The sequence below is a fragment of the Gossypium raimondii genome, chromosome 5, assembly GCF_025698545.1.
Source record: "Gossypium raimondii isolate GPD5lz chromosome 5, ASM2569854v1, whole genome shotgun sequence".
In the NCBI taxonomy this organism is placed as follows: domain Eukaryota; kingdom Viridiplantae; phylum Streptophyta; class Magnoliopsida; order Malvales; family Malvaceae; genus Gossypium; species Gossypium raimondii.
Genome location: NC_068569.1, coordinates 39,900,822 through 39,926,421, shown reverse-complemented (window position 1 = coordinate 39,926,421; position 25,600 = coordinate 39,900,822). Strand labels below are relative to the sequence as shown.

The 25,600-nt window shown below is 35.1% G+C and overlaps 1 protein-coding gene across 1 annotated transcript; it reads left to right on the top strand.

Annotated features, from left to right (window-relative positions):
• The first annotated feature begins 17,494 nt into the window (after positions 1 to 17,494).
• On the top strand, positions 17,495 to 17,944 carry LOC128041065 (S-protein homolog 24-like). Its single transcript, XM_052630374.1, has one exon. It carries the CDS (start codon positions 17,495 to 17,497, stop codon positions 17,942 to 17,944), a length of 450 nt encoding a protein of 149 aa, XP_052486334.1.
• Positions 17,945 to 25,600: the final 7,656 nt, after the last annotated feature.

Sequence of the window (25,600 nt, the reverse complement as noted above, 5' to 3'; positions counted from 1 at the left end):
GTCCGCATACATCATTATGTATTAAGCCCAATAAATCACTAGCTCACTCATTTTTACTATTAAAATGAGTTTCAGTCATTTACCCAATAAAGAAGACTCACATATATCAAATTATTCGAAAACAAAAGAATCAAAAATCCCATCTTTATGGAGCTTTGACTCACTTATATGGTCCAAACGAAAATACCAAAGATAAGTTTAATAAGAGTAATTTATTTTTGATCTTTTAGTATTTATGTTATAAATGGGTCTATCTTGATATAAAATGTAAAGGCCATTTAATAATTGTGTCGAAATATAGAAAATAGTATTGTGATAAATTAAACAACATTTATTCTTAATAATTATCTCCAAACCGATTTTGTCTAAACAAGAAATTGAAAAAATGTTTCTAGTTAAATTAGGCACAAAATAACAATCCTTCAAAATTAAATCAAGTCCACTAGGAAATGATAAAATATGTGTTTCTACAGCTAATGCAACAACTCTTGCTCCATTACCAACTCGTAGGTCTACATCTCCTTTAACAAGATTCCTACTCCTTTGTAGTCCCTGTACATAGGTACAAATATGATAACCACATCCAGTATCACAGCCACATCCTCATCCTCAATAGTCTTTAATACCATACGCTTAGCAACACAATCCAAACTTGCATGATGTTTAACCAACCAATCCATCCCCAAGATTAGGTCGAATTCACCAAACGGTAGTTCCATCAAATCTGCTAGAAATATAACTCCTTGAACCTCTAAGGGCACATCTCTGAACAACTTGTCTACTCTTACTAGTTGTCCCAGTGGACTTAACATAGTCATCTCATTAACAGTACACTCACACATGATACCCAAGGTGCCAGACACAGTGCACGTAATGTATGAATGCGTAGACCCTATATCAATTAAAGTAGTGTAAGGTACATTATGAATTAGGAACATACCAGTTATAACATCTGAAGCGTCACCATCCTCTCGACGACGAGCAGCATAAACCAGTGCTGGCTACCTCGCCTCACTGTTACCAACACCTCTGCCTAAAGTTCCATGACCTCGTCCTACACCATTTCCACCTCTAACCTGTCCATGGCCTCTCGATGGCTGCTAACCACCTCTCACCAGCTGAACAAAACCCTGACATGTAGCTTGCATCTGAGTAGGCCTCTGGGGACAATCCTTAACTTGATGCTCTTTAGACCCATATCTAAAACATGCCCCAATCTTCTTCCAACACTCACCCAGATGATGTCTCCTACAGTCAGGAAAAGGCTGTAGTTTAGCAACCCCAGCTCGGACTGGCCCATCAAACCTGGCCTTCTTTTTAGGCCTTTTAGAAGAACTTGAGGGCTCTAAATCCCTCCTATACTAGCCCTTATCTTTCTCACGGTTTTGGCGCTCAGAGTGCTTCACATCCTCGGTGATTTTTTCCTTTTCAATTAGGGCAGCAAAATCTCGCTCCCTCTGCGGAGCTATCAAGACTCGCAACTCATCGCGGAGGCCGTCCTCAAATTGCACACATGTTCATACTTAGTTTCCACTATCCCACGTGCATAGTGACTCAGTCGTAGGAACTCTGCCTCATATTCTGCCACAGTCTTATTCCCCTAGGTCAAGCTCAAAAATTCCTTTCTTCAGGTGTCCACATAACTTGCGCCCACATACTTTTCTTAAAAAGCTGACTTCAAGAAATCCCACATGAATTGATCGACTTAAGTACCCTCTCTCACGGTAAGCCACCACTCATAGGCCTCATCTCGCAGTAAAGACACTGCACCTTTTAGCTTTTGCTCAGAAGTGCAGTCGAGATCATCCATTATTGTTTCCGTGGCTTCTAACTAGTATTCAGCTCCATTCAACCGGAGTCGTTCTAAAATTGACCCACAGCCCACAGCACCTGTACTGGTCTCTGCGACCCTTTCCAGAATACGGAGCATAGCTTGGGATAGTGCATCATCCCCAGCTGTTCGATCGAATGATCCTGTCTCAGTCACCGGTGAAGCTGGTGCTTCCCTAGCCCCAACATTAGGCATGTGGCCCAATGCCGAAGACCCAGCCCTAGCACTCCCTCGGCCTCTACCATGGCCTCAAGTACCCCTTTCGCGAGTACCTCTAGTGCTCATATCGAATAACGTATAATCTGTTTACGAAGTTTTATGCATTAGTTAGTAGTTCTAGTAATTATTAACAAATGTCTTATGAGAAGCAAGAATCAGAGTTTGTTGTAATAATTCAAGAGTCTACCTACAGTTTTCGTTTTCCTACAGTCTTAGTTTTCCCTAATTTAAGAGTTTCAGTATAGTGCTACTATCTATAGTAATCTTTCAATGAATTTCAGTTCAAGCAGTCTACAGATTCGACGCTGGAGACTCGGTGTGCCACACTTTTAACCTTCAAAAATAATTCAAGATAGTTTTCCAAAAATTCTAGATATTTTCAAACCTATTCCACAGTCGAGTTCTGCAACTTGGCTCTGATACCACAAAATGTAACACCCCAAACTCGACCTAGACGTTATGGTCGAATCTGATGTGTCACATCAAAGTGTCATTCAAAAATTTAAACTCGTTGGTAAAAAAATTTTCCTTTTTGCTTCTGAGTGGTAAACCCCCTTTTATTATTAAGTAGCAAGTCAATTAATCGAAACTTCTGTCTTGTTATCTGATATTAATTTAATCAATCAGTCTAAAATCGCGAAAGCTTTTTGAATCCTACTATTTAAAACTCGTGTATTTGAAAACTGTAATTATTTTAAAATTCATCTTTTCCTAACCTAGCAGTTTAAAATATAAAAGCAAAAGCCCAATTAAAAATTTAAACCAACTTAAAGGCCTTTTTAAAAAAACAAAACCCAACTAATAATTTAAATTAAAATAGAAGCAAATATGAAAAGCAGTGATTATGTGGCCATCTTTGAGTCCCTCGCAGCAGCAAATCACCTATGGCTGAGAATTACCTGCACAGTTAAAGGACAGGGTGAGTTTACGAAACTCAGTGTGTAATCCCCTTCTACACAATCACTATACAACATGCAGAATCAGTCTGGGCCTGAGCCCTATATAGTATCAGTACAGTGTGAGCCTTAGCCCATTACAATAACAGTGTGTGGGCCTTATCCCAATACAGTAATAGTGGGGGCCTTAGCCCAATACAGTAATCAATGCAATGCAGTAACGCAACCCATTCCAACCCAACCAACACACCACTCTGTACCACCAACAGACCATGTGGGGATAAAATCGACCCACCCAACCAACTAACCAATATCGCAGCAAAGCTGCCAGTGATAGTGACGCACCAAAGCTGCCAGTAACAGTAACGCAGTAAAGTTGCTAGTAACAGTATACGTAGCAAAGCCACCAGTACAGTATACTTCCCTTATATTAGAATCCTAACCCCATGCAGTATGTTATATCATCAATCATATGTGTATGCAGTATATCATACTCAGTAACAGTCATATAAATAACATAGAACAAATCAGTCATACACTCATTTCAACTCCTAGAGGTATAAAAGTCATTTTACCATTTGAGGGTATTTCGGTCATTTTACCCTTCAAGGGTATTTTGATCATTTTACCCTTCGGGGGTATATCGGTTATTTTACCCTTCGAGGGCATTTTGATCATTTTACTCTTCAAGGGTATTTCAGTCATTTTATCCTTCGGGGGTATTTCGATCATTTTACTCTTCAGGGGTCTTTCAGTCATTTGCCCATGAATTGCAAGTTCAGCTTGCCACTTCAGTGATCGCACGCCCGTGTGGTCTCAAACACTGTGTTTACGGCTTTTCGGCTTGTCGCCGATCTACAGTTACAATGGGTGATTACACACTTGTTTGTGAAAACGTACTAAAATCCACGAACACCTAAAATCCGCATTCATACAAGTTTTCCATTAATCACTAACAATAGGGTTAACCTCCTTCTTTTACATCCTTAACCAAAATTAAACTAATACTTGGCTCGACTGACAAAAGTGGCTTAGCCCACTTTTACAACCGATGAAGATTGACTTCACTCTTTTTGACAGATATTTGCAATACAACAAACTTCATTAAACAGTATTGTTTAATCATGTGATTGAAATCTACACATGATCATTTATAGAACTATAGGAACATTCGGCCTACACTTACAAGATGACTAGCCTACTTACATTGATCGAGGGATGAGAGAGTGGTTTCGACGACTAACAATGCTTACACTGCACCACTCCTTGAGGAAAACTGTAAAACCACAACAAGCAGCACATCGAGAGAAAAGCATCAGTAGTCAGTAATCAAAGATTACGAAGGAAGGTATTCGGTTTTTGGAAAAGAGAAAGAAATGAACAGAGTGAAAAGTATAACACTTACCGGTAGTCGACAACACTTGTAGCACTAGAATGAAGAGGAGAAGAAGAGAAGAGATGAGTAGAGAAGAGAAAAGAAAAGGAGAGATGAGAGGATTCGACACAAGAGGAGAAGGAAAGAGAGAAAAATAGAGCAGAAAAGAAAAGTGAGCAACCCGAAAGGTACTTCCCATCACTTAGCAAAAACCGGCACCAAAAGCTAATAGGAGTAGAAATTCTTCCAAATATCAAAAATTCCTTGATTTTCTCCTAAAAATCCTCCCATTATCCCTCCTTGATTTCCTCTACCCAATCACAATCCCACTATTCTCTCCATGACTCACTCTTACATTCAAATTCCATAGCATTTCAGTCAAACTCTAACACCTCACTACACAGGTGATAAAAATAAACATTCCACAGTGTAGCACGGGACTCGAACCTCAGACCTTAAAAGTAACCTCAGACCTTAAAAGTACTTCACATGTCACCTACCACTGGACCATTAGGCTCTTTTTGTCATAAAACAAGCACTAAAATTTATAAAGCCTATGTGCCAGTGTCTAGATTCATTTAAGGCAAAAACTAAAAATTCTGCCAAGGCCTAGACTAGAACCCAGGCTCCTCAAACACTCCCAAACACACCCAAATTACTTAACTCCTGAAGCAAACAAGCAATTGTGACAAATCATGCAAAAATTAAAGACTTAAATTTTGGGGCATTAAGTGGTTCAGCTATTGAGGTGCGATTCTTTGATGGTGTTGTGAAAAACAAGTAGGGAAGAGAGTTCAGTCACTTTTAATTCAAAGAGAGAAGAAAAAGAGAAAAGAGAAGAAAATTGGTAGAAGAGAAGGTGACTTGTGGTGGTTGCGGCTGTGGACATGGTGGCTCACGGCGGTGCATAGTGGAAGAGGAGAGGGGAAACAGAAAGGAAAAGAGAGGAAATGTTGGTTTTGGATGGTGGTGAGGTTGTGGTGCAAATAAACTCACGGTGGTGGAAAAAAAGGGTGGTGGTTGTGGTGGCTAAAAAGAAAGAAAAGAATAGTGGAGAGGAGAGGAGAGAAGGAAGAAAAAGAAGAGAGTGATGGAAAATAGGGTGTATGGCCGGTGTTTTGGTGGTCAACACAAGCACTTTTGGTAAGAATGAGGTATGGGAAAGATGATGGAACATGGGAGCAATAAGGGGGATATGTTTCTCTTAAAAAGGCAAGTTTGACTTGATAATGGAAGAAAAGACTCCTCCATATACGCAAACATAGGTGGACGGCAAGGCTAGCTAGCATATGCTAAAAATGTTTAAAAATTAAATAAAAAAATATGTACACATAGAGATTCGAATTAGGGACCTCAAAGTTAGCTAAGAGGCTTCCTACCACTCAGCCACAACACTTCCTTATTTTCAAATTGCGAGATTATTTTTAAAACATGAGAGCTGACAAATTCACCCTTTTAACTACATTAAATTAATTAAGAAAATGGGATCTGACAAATACAAGAATTTTTGTAACACCCCTTACCCGAGACCTTTTCCAGAGTCGAGCTCGAGGCATTACTTTACATAACTTAAAAATTCAGGGAATAAATTTTTACTTTTGAAATTAATTTCACTATTCACAACAAAGCTATCCACCTACGCAGCAGTTACTAAATTAGTTATAACTCGAGCTAAAAAAATTGAAATTGAAATTTGTAAATTTTCCCTAAAACTAGACTCATATTTCTTCTTACTAAAAATTTTTTATAATTTTTGATTCATCCAATTAGTACAGTTTATTAGTTAAATCTCCCCTATTTCACCACTTGACTATCCTGACCTCTTGTCACTAAAAATAATCTTTCTCATTGTAGGATTTTCATATGGTGTTCTAAATTCTTTCTACAGAAAATAGACTAAATAGGAAATCTAGACATATAAACTACAACTTATAACCATTTTTTACAATTTTAATGATTTTCTAAACTCATAATAGAGGACTCCAAAAACAGTTCGACCTGTCTCACTAAAGTTCATATATCTTAAAATATAAAATTCATTTTGGTACACCATTATTTTTATATGAAAGTAGACTCAATAAGATTTAATTATATATATCATTCACCTTATAATTAATTTTATACTATCCTAGGTGATTTTTAAAGTCACGTCACTGTTGCTGCTTGAAATCTATTTCTTTGCAAATTTTACTCTTTCATGATTTCTATGCATGATTTATCACCTAAACATTTGTAACAACAACACCTTCATACTTAGCCATTTTAATAGCCATTCATCATCACATACTTACATATCATTCTTTAGCAAAATCATCAATACAAAATTCAAATAAATACTATAATAGAAAGAAAAATAAAAGAAGTAAGCATAACCTTGGTAAGTTTACTAGCAAATAAATAACAACATTTAACACAAATAATTAAACTCAAATGTCAAGATCTCTAGTTTACTCTTTATCTAATCTCATTGTCGTTCTCTTGCTGGTTTACTTAGTTAACTCATGATCGTAACTTATTCTTCTCTTGCTGAAACATTGAGTATCAATTGATAATATAGTAAGTTCTTAACTCTTATAACTCATCTGAGCTTGCCCTTTATGCTTTTAAATGAACTTTCATTAACATGATTCGTTTACTAGCCCGTTGAGCCACGTTGAAATAATAAGGATACTTGGGTCTTTTCTAATAATAACATGCCAAAACCATGTCCCAGACATGGTCTTACATAGGATGTTCTCATATCGGTGCCGATGTCATGTCCCAGACATGGTCTTACGGGGGACCTCTCATCTCGGTGCCAATACCATGTCCCAGACACGGTCTTACATGGGACCTCTCATCTTGGTGCCAACGCCATGTCCCAGACATGGTGTTACATGGGACCTCTCATCTCGGTGCCAACGCCATGTCCCAGACATGGTCCTATATGGGACCTCTTTACCCAAATGTCATGACATTTGTATCCGAGACATTTCGCATGTTTCAACGGGGCTTTTTAACACCGATTCTCTGTCATCTCATACTTGAGTCAACATTAAATAAATTCATAAAATAAATGCATAATTGCTAGAAAATAACAATATTAATAATAATTAGTGAAATATTGTATTTATTTACCGTAATCTTACCTCGATACAAAATATACCCAAATTCACCAACTTAGCCTTTAACTTTATTCTTTCATTTATCTAACCTCAAGTTTTGTTCTTCTTGATCTAAAATAGAAAATTTAACTCATTTAATACTCACATTTATCAAAATAGCCCTCGACTCTAACTTTGGAAAAATTACGATTTTGCCCCTAAACTTTTACATAATTACGCTTTTGCCCCAAAGTTTGGAAATTAAACTTCATCTCATATTCTTATGTTATATAACACGCTGAACATTTTTCTCTCCTATGAGAACATCAAATTCTCACTCTAACACTTACTTATGTACATTAGGGATTTTTACCGATTATGTCAACTTACTTGTTTTCGCTTAAAATAGGCTAGCAAAAGTTGTTTAACATAATTTCTAGCTTCATATTATATAATAAAACATCAAAATAAACACTTTTCTCCTATGGGTATTTTTCCAAATATAAACCCTAGGTTAAATTATTGTTAGAATAAGCTAAATTAAGCTACCAGATCTTAAAAACGTAAAGAGCATTGAAAACGGGGCTTGGGATCACTTACTATGGAGCTTGGAAGATTGAGCCCTAACTATGGCTTCTCCCCTTGCTAAATTCGGTCTAATGAAGAAGATGATAAAAAATTGGCTTTTAATTTTGTTTTTAATTCATTTTAATAACTAAATGACTAAAATGCATTTAATGAAAAACTTTGGAAACATGCCTAACCATGTCCATTTTTGTCCACCAACTTAACCAACTTAACTCAACTTTTTCACTTTTTACAATTTAGTCCTTTTGACTAAATTGAGTGCCCAAACGTCAAAAGTTTTGAACGAAATTTTCACGAAATCTTTCTGTGAAATTTTAGACCATAGAAATATGACAAAAATAATTTTTTCCTCATCGGATTTGTGGTCCCGAAACCACTGTTCTGATAACCTTAAATTTGGGTCATTACAACTCTCCCCCTTTTAAGGATTTCATCCTCGAAAATCTTACCAGTAAACGATTTGGGTATTGTTTCCTCATTTTCTCTTCCGGTTCCCATGTCACTTCCTCAATCCCGTGCTTTTGCCATAATACTTTCACCAATTTTATCTTTTTGTTTCTAAGCTCCTTTGTTTCCCGTGCTAATATCTTAACTGGTTCTTCACTATAAGTCATATCCGATTGAATCTCCACTTCTGTCGAAGTAATAACATGTGAAGGAACTGATCGATACCGTCGTAGCATAGATACATGAAAAACATTATGAATTCTATCGAGTTTCGGTGGTAATGCCAATCGATAAGCAACCGATCCAATTCTTTCTATGATTTCATATGGTCCGATAAATCTTGGACTCAATTTACCTTTTCGACATAACCGGAGAAATTTCTTCCAAGGAGACACTTTTAAGAATACTTTATCACCCACTTGAAATTCAATCTCTTTTCGTGTAAGATCAGTATATGACTTCTGACGATCGGAAGCTACTTTTAGACTATCCCGAATCAGCCTTACTTTTTCTTCTATTTCCCGGATCAAATCAACCCCATGTATCTTCTTTTCACTGTGCTCTGTCCAATATAACGGTGTTCTACGTTTTCTATCATACAAAGCTTCATATGGAGCCATTTTAATACTGGACTGATAACTGTTATTATAAGCAAATTCAATCAAAGGTAGATACCTTTCCCAATTACCTTCAAACTCTAATATACAACATCAAAGCATATCTTCCAATATCTGTATTACACGCTCAGATTGGCCATCTGTCTGAGGATGAAATGCAGTGCTGAAACGTAACTGAGTACCCAAAGCTTCTTGCAATTAGTCCCAGAAACGAGACATAAATCGGGGATCTCTATTTGATATAATGGAGACTAGCACTCCATGTAGTCTGACAGTCTCAGATATGTACAATTCAGCCAATTTATCTAAAGAGTAATCCATACATGCCGGATTAAAGTGCGCGGACTTTGTCAATCGATCGACAATTACCCAAATGGCATCTTTCTTCTTTGGAGACATCGGTAACCCAGATACAAAATCCATAGTGATTCTTTCCCATTTCCATTACGGTGTAGTGATTGGCTGAAGTAATCCCGAAGGCACTTGAAGTTCAGCTTTAACCTGTTGACATAACAAACTCCTTGACACAAACTCAGAGATATCACGTTTCATACCCGGCCACCAATACATATTTTTCAGATCATTATACATTTTATTACTCCCCCGATGTACAGACATAGTACCGTTTTGGGCCTCATGTAAAATCTTCTGTATGAGCTCTGTATCCTTCGACACACATACTCTACCTCTGAATAATAAACAACCGTCAGTCCCAATCTGGAATCCTGAGTCATTACCAGATTCACAATGTACCCGTTTAGCCTGTAACGTCTCATCATTTTTCTGAGCCTCACATATTTATTGACGAAACATCGATTTAGCCTTCATTTCAGTTATGATTGAACCATCATCAGTCAGTTACAACCGGGCATTCATAGCTCATAAAGCAAACAGAAATTTTCGGCTCAAAGCATTAGCTACAACATTAGCCTTACCCGGATGATAATCAATAACCAATTCATAATCTTTTATCAATTCTAGCCATCTGCATTGTCTCAAATTCAAATCTTTCTGTGTCATCAAATACTTCAAGCTTTTATGATCAGTATAAATATGAAACTTTTCACCATACAAATAATGTCGCCATATTTTCAATGCAAATACAATAGCAGCTAATTCAAGATCATGTACCGGGTAGTTTCTTTCATGTGGCTTAAGTTGTCTTGAAGCATAGGCTATTACTTTATCTTCTTGTATCAAGACACAATCCAAACCAATTAATGATGCATCACTATAAATAATAAATCCCTTACCCGATTCAGGCTGTACCGTCAAAAATTTCTTCAATCAGTCAAAACTTTGCTGAAATTTATCTGTTCATTCAAATTTAACATCTTTCTGTAATAAACGGGTCATCGGAGAAGCTATCATAGGAAACCCCTGTACAAATCTTGGATAATAGCTAGCTAAACCCATGAAACATCTAACTTTAGATACATTCTTCGGTGGACTCCAATTGACAACAGCTGAGATTTTACACGGATCTACCCTAATGCCTTCTACAGATACAATATGTCCGAGAAAACCCACCTCTCGAAGCCAAAATTCACATTTACTGAATTTAGCATAAAGCTTCTTTTCACGCAGAGTTTGCAGCACTATTCTCAAATGTTCTGCATGCTCATTTTCATCTCGAGAATAGACTAAAATATCATCAATGAAAACTACTACAAACTTGTCTAAATACGGTTTAAATATCCAGTTCATCAAATCCATAAATACTGCAGGTGCATTAGTCAGCCCAAATGGCATAACCAAAAACTCATAATGCCCATACCTGGTTCTGAAAGCTATCTTTCGCACATCTGGCTCTTTTACCCGTAACTAGTAATAACTCAATCAGAGATCAATCTTCGAGAATACTGTGGCACCTTTCAGCTGATCAAATAAGTCATCAATTCAATGCAACAGGTACTTATTCTTTATAGTTACCTTATTGAGCTGCCGATAGTCGATACACAATCTCAAAGACCCGTCTTTATTTTTCACAAACAAAACTGGAGCACCCCAGGGTGAATGACTTGAACGAACAAAACCTCTATTAACAAGTTCTGTAATTGCGTCTTTAACTCTTTTAATTCTGTAGGAGCCATACGATATAGAGCTACAGAAATTGGGGTAGTTCCCGGATTCAGATCTATAGAGAATTCCACTTCTCTTTCTGGTGGCAACCCCGGTAATTCCTCTGAAACACATCAGAAAATTCACATACAACTGGCACTGCCTGTATCTTGGACTCAAATACCTTAGTATCCAACACATATGCCAAATAAACATCATACCCTTTTCTGACACACCTCTGAGCTGCCATCACTGAAATCACATCAGATAATTCCTCTGTCTGATCAGATTTAACCCGAAGTAATTCTTCATTCTGGCACTTCAGCACAATATATTTCTGTTTACAGTTTACTACTGCATCATGCTGAGTTAACCAATCCATGCCCAATATCACATCAAACTCATCGAAAGGTAATAACATCAAGTCAACCGGAAAACAAATACCTTTTACCATCAGTGGACAATTTTTACAAACTTTCTCCACCACCACAAACTGGCCCAGGGGGTTCGAGACTTTAACCATAAATTCAGTAGGTTCAACAAACAAATTTTTAACAAATACTAATTTTGTGCATATGTATGAATGTGTAGAGCCAGGATCAATTAATGCAATAACATTAGTATCATAGAGAGAAAATGTACCGGTAATTACATCATGGGAGGATGCCACTTCACGAGCACGAATAGCATATGTTCTTGCGGGTGCTCTAACATCTGATCTAACTGCTGAGTCTCTGGACAAACCCCTGTTATTCGCTCCAACTCCTGGGTTTCTCTGTGGTCTACCTCTGGTAGAAACATTTCCTGATCTCGCACTGGGTATAACTTCTCTCTTAGCTGTTTCAGGACAATCCCAAATAAAGTGATCTGGTGCACCACATCTAAAACAAACATTTTCACTTGCTCTGCACTCACCGGGATGGCATCTACCATATTGAGGACATTCTGGCCTAGAAGGTTGAGTACTGCCCGAACTTGCAACTATAGTGGTTTGAGCTCTAGAACCCTCAAATCTTCTACTTCTACTTCAGCTAGAATATCTGGCTGGAAAATTTGATCCACTAGAGATCTCTCTAGGCCTTTTAGACGTAGACTGAAATGATTTACTCATTTTCCTCTTTTTTGTATCTTGCACTTCAACTTCAGCTTTGGCCTTCTCTTTTTCTTTTAACAAATCTTCTACTTTACAGGCTCTTTCCACCAGAACAACAAACGCTCTAATTTCCAATACACTCACTGATAGTCGGATGTCATCATTAAGCCCATCTTCAAATCTCTTGTACATGTTAGTTTCGGTGGACACAAATTCCGGGCATATTTACTAAGTCTGACAAATTCATGTTCATATTCACTCACGGTCATCTTACCTTGTTTTAGCTCAAGAAACTCCTTCCTTTTCTGATCTATAAATCTCTGGCTGATATACTTCTTACGGGACTCCTCCTGAAACAAATCCCAGGTAACCCTCTCACTCGGTACCATTGACACGAGAGTCTTTCACCAGTGATAGGCTGAATCTCGGAGAAGTGAAACAACACACTTCATACATTCTTCAGGTGTACAAGATAATTCTTCATAAAATCGGATAGTATTTTTGAGCCAAAATTCAGCTTTCTCGGCATCATCGTCTTTGGTAGCCTAAAACTCTTCAGCCCCTTGTTTCCGGATCTTATCAACTGGAGGTCTCTCTCTGATAACTATACCTGCAGCTAGGAAAGCTACATGGGGAACCTGAGAATCATGAGGGGGTAGAGGTCTCATAGTCGGATTCGTACGAACGAACTCGGCAAACCAATCATTCATAGCTTGGAAGAAGGCTTATCTAGCTCCTCCTCCCTGACTAACTTATATGGGCCTTTCACTAACATTAACATCTGGTGGCACTGTCCCTTCTGCGGGAGCGGGTGCATTACTCTCTACTTCATCAGTGCCAACTTATTCGGGATCCATAACTATAAAAGAAAACATTTTAAAATCGTCAGGAGTCGTCACACTATCAAAATATAAGTATGGCATGTATAGGTAGACTCTTATTCCTACTAAGTATTCCGAGAACCGACTAACCTACTCTGATACCAAAAAAAATGTAAGACCCCTTACCCGAGACCGTTTCTGGAGTAGAGCTCGACGCATTACTTAACTTAAATATTCGAGGCATAAAATTTTACTTTTGAAAATTAATTTCACTATTCACAACAAAGCTGTCCACTTGCGCAGCAGTTACTAATTTAGTTATAAATCGAGCTACGAAGTTAAAAATTTAAATTCATAAATTTTCCCTGAAACTACACTCATATGTATTTTTACCATAAAATTTTAAGAATTTTTGGTTCAGCTAATTAGTACAGTTTATTAGTTAAAGTCTCCCCTGTTTCACCACTCTACTATCCTGACCTCTTGTCACTAAAAATAAGCTTTCTCATTGTAGGATTTTCACATGGTGTTCTCACTTATTTCTACAGAAAATATACTCAATAAGGAATCTATACATATAAACTAAAACTCATAACCATTTTTGTACAATTTTTAATGATTTTCTAAACTCGAATAGAGGCTTCCAAAAATAGTTCTAACCTGTCTACCTAAAATTCATATATCTTAAAATATAAAATTAATTTTTCTATACCATTATTTTTCTATGAAATTAGACTCAATAAGATTTAATTATATATATCATTCACCTTCTAATTCATTTTATACTAGGTGATTTTTCAAAGTCACGTCACTGTTGCTTCTGAAAATCTGTTTCTTTGCAAATTTTACTCTTTCATGATTTCTATGCATGATTTATCACCTAAACATTTGCAACAACAAACACCTTCATACTTAGCCATTTTAACAACCATTCATCATCAAATACTTACATATCATTTTTAGCAAAATCATAAATACAAACATTCAAAATAACTAAGTCCCTATACATGCCATAACCCAAACATGGTTCATCATAAAATACCGAGTTGTTGTCGTTGATAGTGTGGACGATCTCTGACGTCTTTAAGTTCCTGAAAGTATCTTTACAATACTATAAGAGAAAGAAAAATAAAAGAAGTAAGCATAAGCTTAGTCAGTTTACTAGCAAATAAATAACAACATTTAACACAAATAATTAAACTCAAATGTCAAGATCTCTAGTTTACTCTTTATTTAATCTCATTCTCGTTCTCTTGCTGGTTTCCTTAGTTAACTCATGATCGTAACTTATTCTTCTCCTGCTAAAACATTGAGTATTAATTGATAATATAGTAAGTTCTTAACTCTTATAACTCATCTGAGCTTGCCATTTATACTTTGAAATGAACTTTCATTAACATGATTCGTTTACTAGCCCGTTGAGCCACGTTGGAATAATAAGGATACTTGGGTCTTTTCTGATAATAACATGCCAAAGCCATGTCCCAGGCATGGTCTTACGGGGGACCTCTCATCTCGGTGCCAACGCCGTGTCCCAGCCATGGTCTTACATGGGACCTCTCATCTTAGTGCCAACGCCATGTCCCAGACATGGTCTTACATGAGACCTCTCATCTCAGTGCCAACGCCATGTCCCAGACATGGTCTTACATGGGACCTCTTTACCCAAATTTCATGACATTTCTATCCGATACATTCCTCAAGTTTCAATGGGGCTTTTTAACACCGATTCCCTGTTATCTCATACTTGAGTCAACATTAAATAAATTCATAAAATAAATGCATAATTGCTGGAAAATAACAATATTAATAATAATTATTGAAATATTGTATTTATTTACCGTAAACTTACCTCGGTACAAAATATAGCCAAATTCACCAACTTAGCCTTCAACTTTATTCTTTCCTTTGTCTAACCTCAAGTTTCGTTAAGCTTGAAAATCTTAAGTATGGCTTCTCCCCTTGCTAAATTCGGCCTAATGGAGAAGATGATCAAAAAATGGCTTTTAATTTTTGTTTTTAATTCATTTTAATAACTAATTGACTAAAATGCCCTTAATGAAAAACTTTGAAAACATGCCTAACCATGTTCATTTTTGTCCACCAACTTAACCAATGGTCTAATTACCATATAAAGACCTCCAATTTAAAATTTCATAACAATTGAACACCTCTAACATGTAGAACTCAACTTTTGCACTTTTTACAATTTAGTCCTTTTGACTAAATTGAGTGCCCAAACGTCAAAATTTTTGAACGAAATTTTCACGAAATCTTTGCTTAAATTTGGGCCATTACAAGTTTTATTAAGGTTAATAATGAAAGTTTTAGAATATGCTCAATTGACAAAGTTATATGTTTTCACTTATCGAAATTATGGTTTTCAAATTATCAACTCTCAAATTTCCACTACAAAACTAAGTATCATTTTAAGCATTTTTTCGTAAAATAGATAAGTACTACGCATGGTTTTGAAAAAAAACATCTAAGAGTGGAATGATGGAAATGTGAAAGTGTACACAATCGTATCAAGTAATGAAGTGACAAGTAAATGTCGAGTTATCATACCCACAGGGACTGCGAATGAAAAATATTTATGAAATGTAAATCAAACACTTTGGTGATGGGAAAAATATGTTGTTTTGAATAAGTGATTTAACCTTTAGCTACCTTAGAAGATTAAACATGTATCAATTAAATATTGTGCCAATTAATTATATTTTCAATATGTTTAATAATTAATTCATTCACTACCTTACATTTTATAATGCAAGTATAACATAAGCATGGTTTTATTTAATTGAACAATTCATCAAGGCCTATAACAACACAAACATGATTTTAATAATTCAAGTGGATAGAATGCAATCAATCTAACATGAATTAAATTAATCCATTTTAATTAGAACAAGAACAACAACAAAACAATTATTCATATTCATGATCACAACATAAACAAGAAAATTAAAAAGAAAGGAACTAGAAAGAAAATCCAGTATTTCTTTGAAGCCAGACTAGTGCACTCCTCTTCTTGTCTGCTCGTTGTGTTGAACCAAGGCCTCCATGAAAAATTGAATAATACTATTCCAAGGTGGAAGAAGGCTCTTTTCCAATAGGGAAATCGGCAAGGGAAATGGGAGAGTAAAAAGCAAGTGAAATAGATAGATGTGTAGGAAATGAATGGTGTGTTGAATGAGGTAGCAAAGGTGGGTATTTGTAGGTGTGAATGGCTGCTAAAAATAGCAAATAATTAGCAGCCACACACTCTTCCTTGTCCGGCCATACAACAAGCATGTTTGAATATTTCAAACATACTATTTTAAGCTAGGGGCAAATCTTCAAAGGCACAAAAAGTACAGGGGTTTGAAAGGAGTTTAGGGAAACTTTGAGGGCTGTTTTGCAAGCATAAAAATTAGAAAAAGTCAGTTGATTGGGTCAGCTTATTGGACAGTTTTGGGCTGCCAATTTGCTTGGTGGATTAGTCTTATTTTTTCAGTATACTGGGCCACTTTCTCCTTTAGGCTTTACATTAATTTTTAACTCAATTATATTTGGATACAAAATTAAATATAAATTATATAAAATAATCATAATTTGGATTGTCCTTGACTGGAAAAATATTCAGCATTGCTCTTGGTTCACTTGATGCAAAAATTTCTCTAACCTTTCGAGCCTTTCGAGGTGTCTGCCGAGCCAATTTTCACATTTTGTGCAAAATTGTCGAAAATAAATCAAATTTGTAAAAAATTATTATAAAAATAATTAAAATTAAATATGTTAATAATTTAAGTGCAAATTAATTATTTTATAATTAAAGTATGAATTACGACAAAATTTACTACAAAATTACATGAACTAGGGCTCAAAAGATGCTGAAAATGTCCATATATTTTTATGTTTCTAAAGAGTATTGCCAAAAATAATATGATCATATCACACAATTTCCAAAAGTAGATTTTAGTTTGGGCTTTCAAACAAAAAATGTAATACCTCAAGATCTAGTCACAACGTTTAAATCGGGTATGAGGTGTTATACTAAATTGTCTCGTGTTTTGATTGACCAAGGCTTTAATTAATGAAGTAATTGAATAAACATTGTTGGTCTGACTCTAACACATAGTGAGCAAATCACTGTTAAAAGACACCACTAACAAATAATTCCTGTGATTTAGTGCAATGAGGCGGATATGACGTTCACACATTTGACCAATGAACTAATCATTGACACGTCACCATTTAGTATACATTAATTTACATTTCGTAATTATTTCTCTTGCATATCTTTCAAAAAGGAAAAAAAAATATTTCTCCTGCAGAAATAAGGTAATTAGTGACATGTTTCTTAATTTGCAACTAGCATTCCTTTTTATCTTGATTTGTTTCCTTAATTTGTTCCTTTTACATTAATATAAATCCTCTCATAGTTATCTCACAAAAAATCCAAAAAGAAAAGCAAAGCAAGAATGCCTTACAATAATTTTAGGACTCTAACTCCTTTGCTTTGCATGCTTATGCTTGCAAGTTGCATTTCTCAAACACCGGTTTCATATGCAAAATCAGTAGATAATTTAGTTATTCGTTTCCGTTATAAGGTTCACATTATCAATGGCCTTCCAGACAATGCTAAGCCATTAGAGCTTAGTTGCCATTCGAACGATGATGATCTCGGACACCATACTCTTTGGAAAGACCAAGAATTCCGGTTCAAGTTTGGCATTCACTTTTGGAAGAAAACTCATTTCGTCTGCAACTTCAGCTGGGGATCCAAGTCCTTGAATGATATCACTGTTTTCGTGAACGAGGTTGAAACTCGTACATGTAGAGAGACAGGGAACTGCTTCTGGAAAGTAGAAACGGATGGGATTTATTTTAGCAGTAATGATCAAAATTGGGAGAAACGGTTTAATTGGTAACCATTTATATCAATGCTTCAATTCTCAAATCTAATACATCTATGTTATTATCGTAATGGAAATTTATTTAAATAAATTGTGTATGTTTTTCTTTGGCTCCTCATTTGTTAAAATGAGATTATAGTTGCATATAAAAATTCTAATTATAACCGAATCTATTCCAACGTCTAAAGCTCCCAGATGACTTGGACAACATTTTTTTACCATGTCAATTATTCATATTTTAAGTTAATTAAAATTTTAAGAAAAATTTGATTAGTTAAAAAGTTCATTTAAGTGATAAGGTTAGAGAATAAAATGTGATTAGATTAACCATTCAAAATTTCTTAAAAATATCTATATTTACAAAATAATATTTTTGAATATGATAAATACTTTTTTAATATATGTGATGAGTTCAAAGTTAAAATATATATACTTGATAAGTTCACTAAATAAAACTAACTTTAATAGTTGAAATCTTGATAAGTTTTGTTAGCTTTGATTTTAAAATGTTTTGATATATAACCAACTTAATTCTAGATTCCCTTAATCAAATTTGTAAAAATTAATTTGATCAATTTCAAATATATTTTCAAGTGTTACAAACTCAAAAGTAAAGTTTATAAATGACTTAAACTTCCTACAAAAGTTTTTGAGTACCCCCAAGTCCTTTAAAAATGTTTCTAAGCCTTGTTTCCAAGTTTCCCCAACATTGTTTCGAGAAACACAAATTTTGAATGTAAAATTGCTCAGGGGGAGTTTTATCTCAATACAATTTGTGTTTTGTCTTAAGACATAGGCCATGTCTCAAGACAAACCAGCTACAAGAGAACCCTTTCTTGAGACAAAAGCCCATTTGTCTCAAGACAAGCAAACATCGAAGCTAAGGTTTACTTTAAGGAAGCCTTCTCTGGAGACAATTGTGTAATTACCTCAAGACATACCTATTGTGTCTTCAGATAGCATTCTCTAATGGTCATATTTTGTTCTTTTTTTCACGAGATAAGAATTCTATGTCTGAGACACATGTCTGAAGACACGCCCGTGTCTTAGGCCATGTGGGCAATCAAAATAGGGACACACGCCTGTGTCCTAGCCCGTGTCTGTGCCCGTGTAACTCACTAACTTGGGCCACACGGTGAAGCCACATACCCGTGTGCTAGGCCGTGTACCCTTCGAGGAAACCTCACACACCCGTGTCTCAGGTGCTAGTCCATGTAATATCTGACTTGCAACCTTTTGAAAGCTACAGGGGACACATGGCCTATAACAGCCCATTTTCAGTGGTGTCGAAAATAGTGGTTTCGAGGCCACCAAATTCGATGAGTAAGTTCGTAAAAATTATTATTTAATATATACGAGGTAATTGTGACTTTGAAAAGGTTTTTGATTTGATAATTTCTGTTATTTAAGCAATTTATTAAGTTCGAGTGGTAAGACCCTAATGTGAAGTGGTTTTAGAAAATGAGGTATCGGGACCTCGTTTCTATAAACCGAGTTGTAAATATTTTTATAATTATTTACGGAGTGTCATTAAGGTGGTATTAAAGTTTCGTTGAAAAACTTTAACGTTTCGATGGTTAATTAATTAAAAAAGACTAAATTGTAAAATATGTAAAATTTGATCACTATTTGATTTGAGTGATTAAATGGTTAATTGAATAAAGGAAAAGGAAGTTAAATGGTAATTAAACCATGGTCAAAGTTTCCAAGCAGTGGTATTATGATTGAATCCACTAGCTTTTGGATTAATTGTTCTTTTAGTCCTAATTAGTTTAGGATTAAATTGTAAATAAGTTTATTTAGTTAGAATTTAATTTAATTGAAGGAACAATTGTGAAATTAAGCCTTCCTTTTATGGTAATTATGCCATATATTTATGTATTGACAATTGTGGTCATTAAATTGGTGTTTTATTTGTTTATTAACCAAGGCTAAAATGGTAATTTGATAAATTAAATTAAATTAAAATGAAAACAAAAGGTTAATTTGATATCATCTTTTTGGTTTCTTCCTCAACAACTGAAAACACCATGGATGTTGAGATGAAGCTTTTGGCCATGTTTCATTTGATGCATGTAAGTCCATTTTAGCCACGTTTCTAGTAATTTTTATGTTTTTGAGATCATTGCAACTAGGTCCAACTGGCCCGTACCTTCGATTTTGAAACTGTTAAAGATTTTGAATGTTTCCATTGATGAACCTTGTCATTTTAGATGTTAAATGATGAATTCAAAATATTAGTTGTTATTTAAAAGTATTTTATTAAGTGATTTTTAATGAAATTTCAAATTAGGGACTAAATTGTTAAAATAGTAAAAATACAAGGATTAAATGTGAAATTTTTTCATGAATGGGATGTTTTGGATAAAACATTAGGCTAATCTCAATTTTGGGTGAAAATGGTTAATTTTCATGTTTTGGGCTCAGGGACTAAATTGAATAAAAGTAAAACTGTAGGGGTAATTTTGTAAAAATGTAAAGAATGACCAAATTGCATGAAATGATTTTATTTTTTGTCTAAATTAATATATTTAATGAAATTATTAATTTAGATCAAGATCGGGTAGAAAACCAGAAAAATGGAAAATTACCAAAATGCCCTTAAACTTTGGTATTTCTGTAATTTAGCCAAGTAAGTTCCTATGAATTGTATTCTGTATAATTTTGATTAAATTAAATGTTAATGTGTGATTATATTGTGATTAAATCAATATATATGTTAGTATGAAATTTATTATGTTATGAAACGACGTAAATCCAACGACGTATGACGATTACCGAGTCCCATTTGAACCTTAAGAATTCGTAGGATACAAATGACATGTCATTAGGGTTACCGATTCTCAGCTCATATGAGCTTACCGATTTACAGCTCGTGAGAGCATACCGATTCATAGCTCGTATGAGCATACATGTATAGGAATTGACAGATTATAGTTTAGCACACTATGTGTGTGCTATCTCGAGTATCCAACGATATTCTAAATGGTTCAACAGGCAATGTTCTGTTATGAGATGATATGAGTTCGATAAGAACTATTACAGGTATTTACATGAAATCCATGGAAATGATTTTACATTATGTATTGATACATGATATGGATGTTACATGTATATGGAAATTTGATTAATTGTTGAGTTCATCCATGATTATTTATTCATATATGAATTTACATGACTAACATGGTTGGTGTATATGTGCTTAGGCTTTGGTCAAGTTGTGATTGGATTACACCACGTTAAACTTATAAGTTATGCATTGAAATGCTAAATGCCTAAATGGAAATATGCTTGTGATCATGAAAGCGTAGTAAGATTTAAATTATGTAATTCCTAATGAAATGGTTTACCATGTGGTTAGTTCCAAAAAGAATTATGTTTAAATGCACTAGCTTGTGGCTATGATTGAATGATATGCTTATGTCTTGTGTGATATGCATATGAAACGGGTGTGGAAAGGTAAGGAAATAGTAAGTTCATACTTGAAGTGTAAAATGATGAAAAAGGGAATGATAAGTTGAATTGATGTAGTTATTTAAGTTAAAGAAAGTAGATGCAATAGAAAGTAATGAAATACAAATGAAAATAAGAAAATTTGAAAAGGTTTAAAGTTTTATAAATCCTACTATGCTAGGGATGATATGTATATGTGATCTTTGTGAATTTACTTACTTTGTGAGTTGTTGAATATGATTTCATGAATCTTGCAAGATTGGTATAGCATTATTTTGATAAGTATAAATTTCATATTTGAAATGGATTGATATGACTAAAGTTTATACAAGCTTACTAAGCATTCATTGCTTACATAATTATCTTTCTCTTACTTTGCATGTATATGTTATTTTGGCTAATGTTGGCCTATATGTTTTGTTGTGATTATAGCCATTTGAGTTGGCTTGTGTTTTGTTATATTTTGGTATGGATATATGTGGCCTTAATTTGGTTGAGGTGTGGCTTGATTGGTGGTTGAATGATGAAAGGTAAAATGATAGTTATATGTGTATTTTGTATAAGTTTTTTGTGAGTTGATGAATTGGTTGTGAATTGGTACCTTGTTGTGTAAGACAAATATGTCTAATTATGTTAGAAATTGAATGGCATGTTTAACATCAATGGGTATGTTTTGGGAAGTGATGTACATGATATGTAATGATGCAATTATGCATATAAATTAGTTGAACATTTGGTTATATTGAATACATGGTTAAACATGTTTTATAATTCTCATTTGAGGTGCTTAAGGGCATATTGGTTGTATGTGAAAATACTATATGTTTAAGGCTTCATTTTGCTTGTTTTGGATGCCATAATATGGCTTGTTTATATGCACAATGTTAAGTGTAGGTGGATGCCAAATTGGGTGAGAAGTATTGCTTGTAAAATGGCCTATCTTCATCCACATGGGCAGAGACACAGGCGTGTGTCTCAACCGTGTGTGACACACGACCAGGTGACACAGCGGTGTGTCCCCTGTAGTTTTTAAATGGTTGCAAAGTCAAGCTATTACATGGCCTGGAACACGGGGGTGTGAGGTTACTTCGAAGGGTACAGGGCCTAGCACACGGGCATGTGGCTTGGCCATGTGACAAAGTCAGAGAGTTGCACTGGCATGGACACAAGGTGGGACACGGCCGTGTGTCCCTATTTCGAATGCCCACACGGCCTGAGACACGGGCGTGTCTCCTGAACGTGTAAGCCACACGGCCGTGTGACCCCTATAGCTTTGAAATTTTTCACTGTTTTCTGAAAAATTCTCTGAGTTTCCGATTTAGTCTCAACTTGTTTATAATGTTTATAATGTGTATTTTACAAGCTATTTTTCTCACCTAATTTGGCATGTACCTACAACCACAATTGCACAAACTTACAAGCCATAACAAGGCATCGAAATCAAGCATAAAAAAAAACTTAAACATATGGTATAATATCATATAACCAATATGCCCTTAGACACCTCAGATGACAATTTATAACATGACCAACCATATGTTCAATTTAACCAAATAGCCAAATAACTTGTGTGCATACTTACATCAATACATACCATGTATCTTAATTACCAAGACACAACCATTTGGTACCAAAATGCCATTCTTTAACAAGCATCAATGTACCAAATGAATCATACCTACTTAAGTATCAATCTACCACAAATTCATCATAACACAAGACATATATTCCATATGCACACTTAACTATCATTTTACCGTTCATCATTTAACCACTAATCAAGCCACACATCAACCATATTAAAACAACTTATATATATACTAAAATAAGCCAAAACACAAGCCAAATCATATGACCACAATTACAACAAAACATATAGGCCAACATTAGCCAAAATAACCTATACATGGCATTATAACCGAAATTAAACATCCGAAAATACCAAAAGAGCCGATGGATAGTGAGATATAGCTCCGACAAGCTTCCAACTCGAACAAGCTTCCAATTCACTATAATCACGGAAAAATAACACAGAGCAAGCATTTAAGCTTAGTAAGATCGTATAATATAGAATTTAAATTACCATTTAGTCACAATTTAGGTAAGTAAACATAGCATATCACAACTCAATTTGGCCAAATGCCTAAGCACATATTCACCAACATGTTAGCCATGTAAAACACATATAATAGCCAATAAACATGGATGAACATAACCACTAAGCAAGTTTCATATACATTTATCATCCATTTCATGTTTCAATATATAATGTAATATCATTTCCATGTATTTCATGTATATACCTGTAATAGTTCGTATCGAACTCATATCATCTCGTAACAGAATTTATTCATTTAGATCAAGATAAACCACGTACGACTCTAGATCGAGGCAAAGAAAAAGCTTGAGATTAGTCGACTTTATTTTTCTACTTTTATCGTCGAAGTAAGTTCGTACGTTTAAGTTTTGTTTTTATTTTATAAGTTGAAAACTATTATTGTATAATATTAAATTGAGTGTTGATGGAAAAAATCCAACGGCGTGACGATGATCATCAACGAATGAAAAGGAATAGCTTCGGCTATCGATTATGTAAAGGGATGGTGATGATCATCAAACTATGAAAGGGATGGCTTCAACTATCAAACTATGAAAAAGGATGGCTTCGGCTATCAATCTATGAAAAGGAATAGCTTCAGCTATCAAATTATGAAATGGGATGGTGACGACCATTGAACTATGAAAAGGGATGGTGGCGACCATCAAATTATGAAAAGGGATAACTTTAGTTATTGAATTACGAAAAGGGATGTGTCAACCATCGTATTATTACCTTGTGTGAGCTTCGATAAGAGTTTTCGATGTAAATTTACATTAATATGATGAAAGGTAGGTAATGTGTACCGTTGTGGAAATTAAAAGTAAGAATGTATATATAAGAGTTTTCGAATTAGATGTGCTCATGTTAATTTGGGATATACATGCATTGAGGTTGTTTAATTTATTAATAAATTTAGACTATATTTGTTACGAACTTACTAAGCATGACATGCTTACTTTGTGTTTATTTTTCTGTGTTTGTAGTTGTCAGAAGCTCACTTAGGTTGGAAAGTTGTCAAAGATCTATCACACTATCTATCAATTCTTTCGATACTTATGGATGTTTTCTTTTGGTTATAATGGCTTGTATATGTATTTTGGCTAATGTTGGCCATGTATTTTTGTTGTTGAAATGGCCATTTGGTTTGGCTTGAATCATGGCATTTTTGTGGTGTAATAGATATAGTTTTGGCATGTAAATATTAGCTTTAGAATGGTTGATGTTTGGCTTGTTATGTTTGAAAGATAGTTGAAGATAAGATAGGGTAAATATGCATATGGTAGGTGTTTTATGAGGTCTGTGAATGTGGTGGTGATTTGGTGCATTAGTTATAAGTGAGTTATATGACTACTTGGAGCTAAATCATGAATGGTATATTTAGTACCTTTTTGGTATGTTTTTGGTTCGTAAAACAAATGGTACAATATGGTATAAACTTGGTTAAGCATTAGTTGAACAATTGACCAATATGTGTTTATATTGTTACATGTTTTAAATGTTGTTATTTGAGGTGCCATTGGGCATATTGGTTGTATGAAATTATACCATATGTATATATCTTAATTATGCATGATTTTGGTGCCTTGTTATGGCTTGTGCATATGTGCAATTTTGGTTATAGGTACATGCATAGTTAAGTGAGAAAAATGGCTTGTAAAATTGCCTATTTTCATCCACACGGGCAGAGACACGAGCGTGTGGTTCAGCCGTGTGTAACACACGATCAGGTGACACAGCCGTGTGTCCCTTGTAGCTTTCAAAGAGTTGCAAGTCAGGCTATTACATAGCCTAGCACATGGGCATGGACACGAACGTGTGAGGTTATTTTGAAGGGTACAAGGCCTGGCACACGGGCGTGTGGCTTGGCCGTGTGACCCAAGTCAGTGAGTTACATGGTCACGGACATGGGCTGGGACATGGCCGTGTGTCCCTACTTCAAATGCCCACACGGCCTAGCCATAGGGCTGTGTAACCCCTGCAGTTTGAAATTTTTTATCTTTTTTTGAAAAATACTATAAGTTTACGATTTAGTCCTGACTTGTTTCTAACACGTGTTTAGGGCCTCGAGGGTTTGTTTAAGTGACAATATGTATGTATTGAATTAGTTTTAATGTATT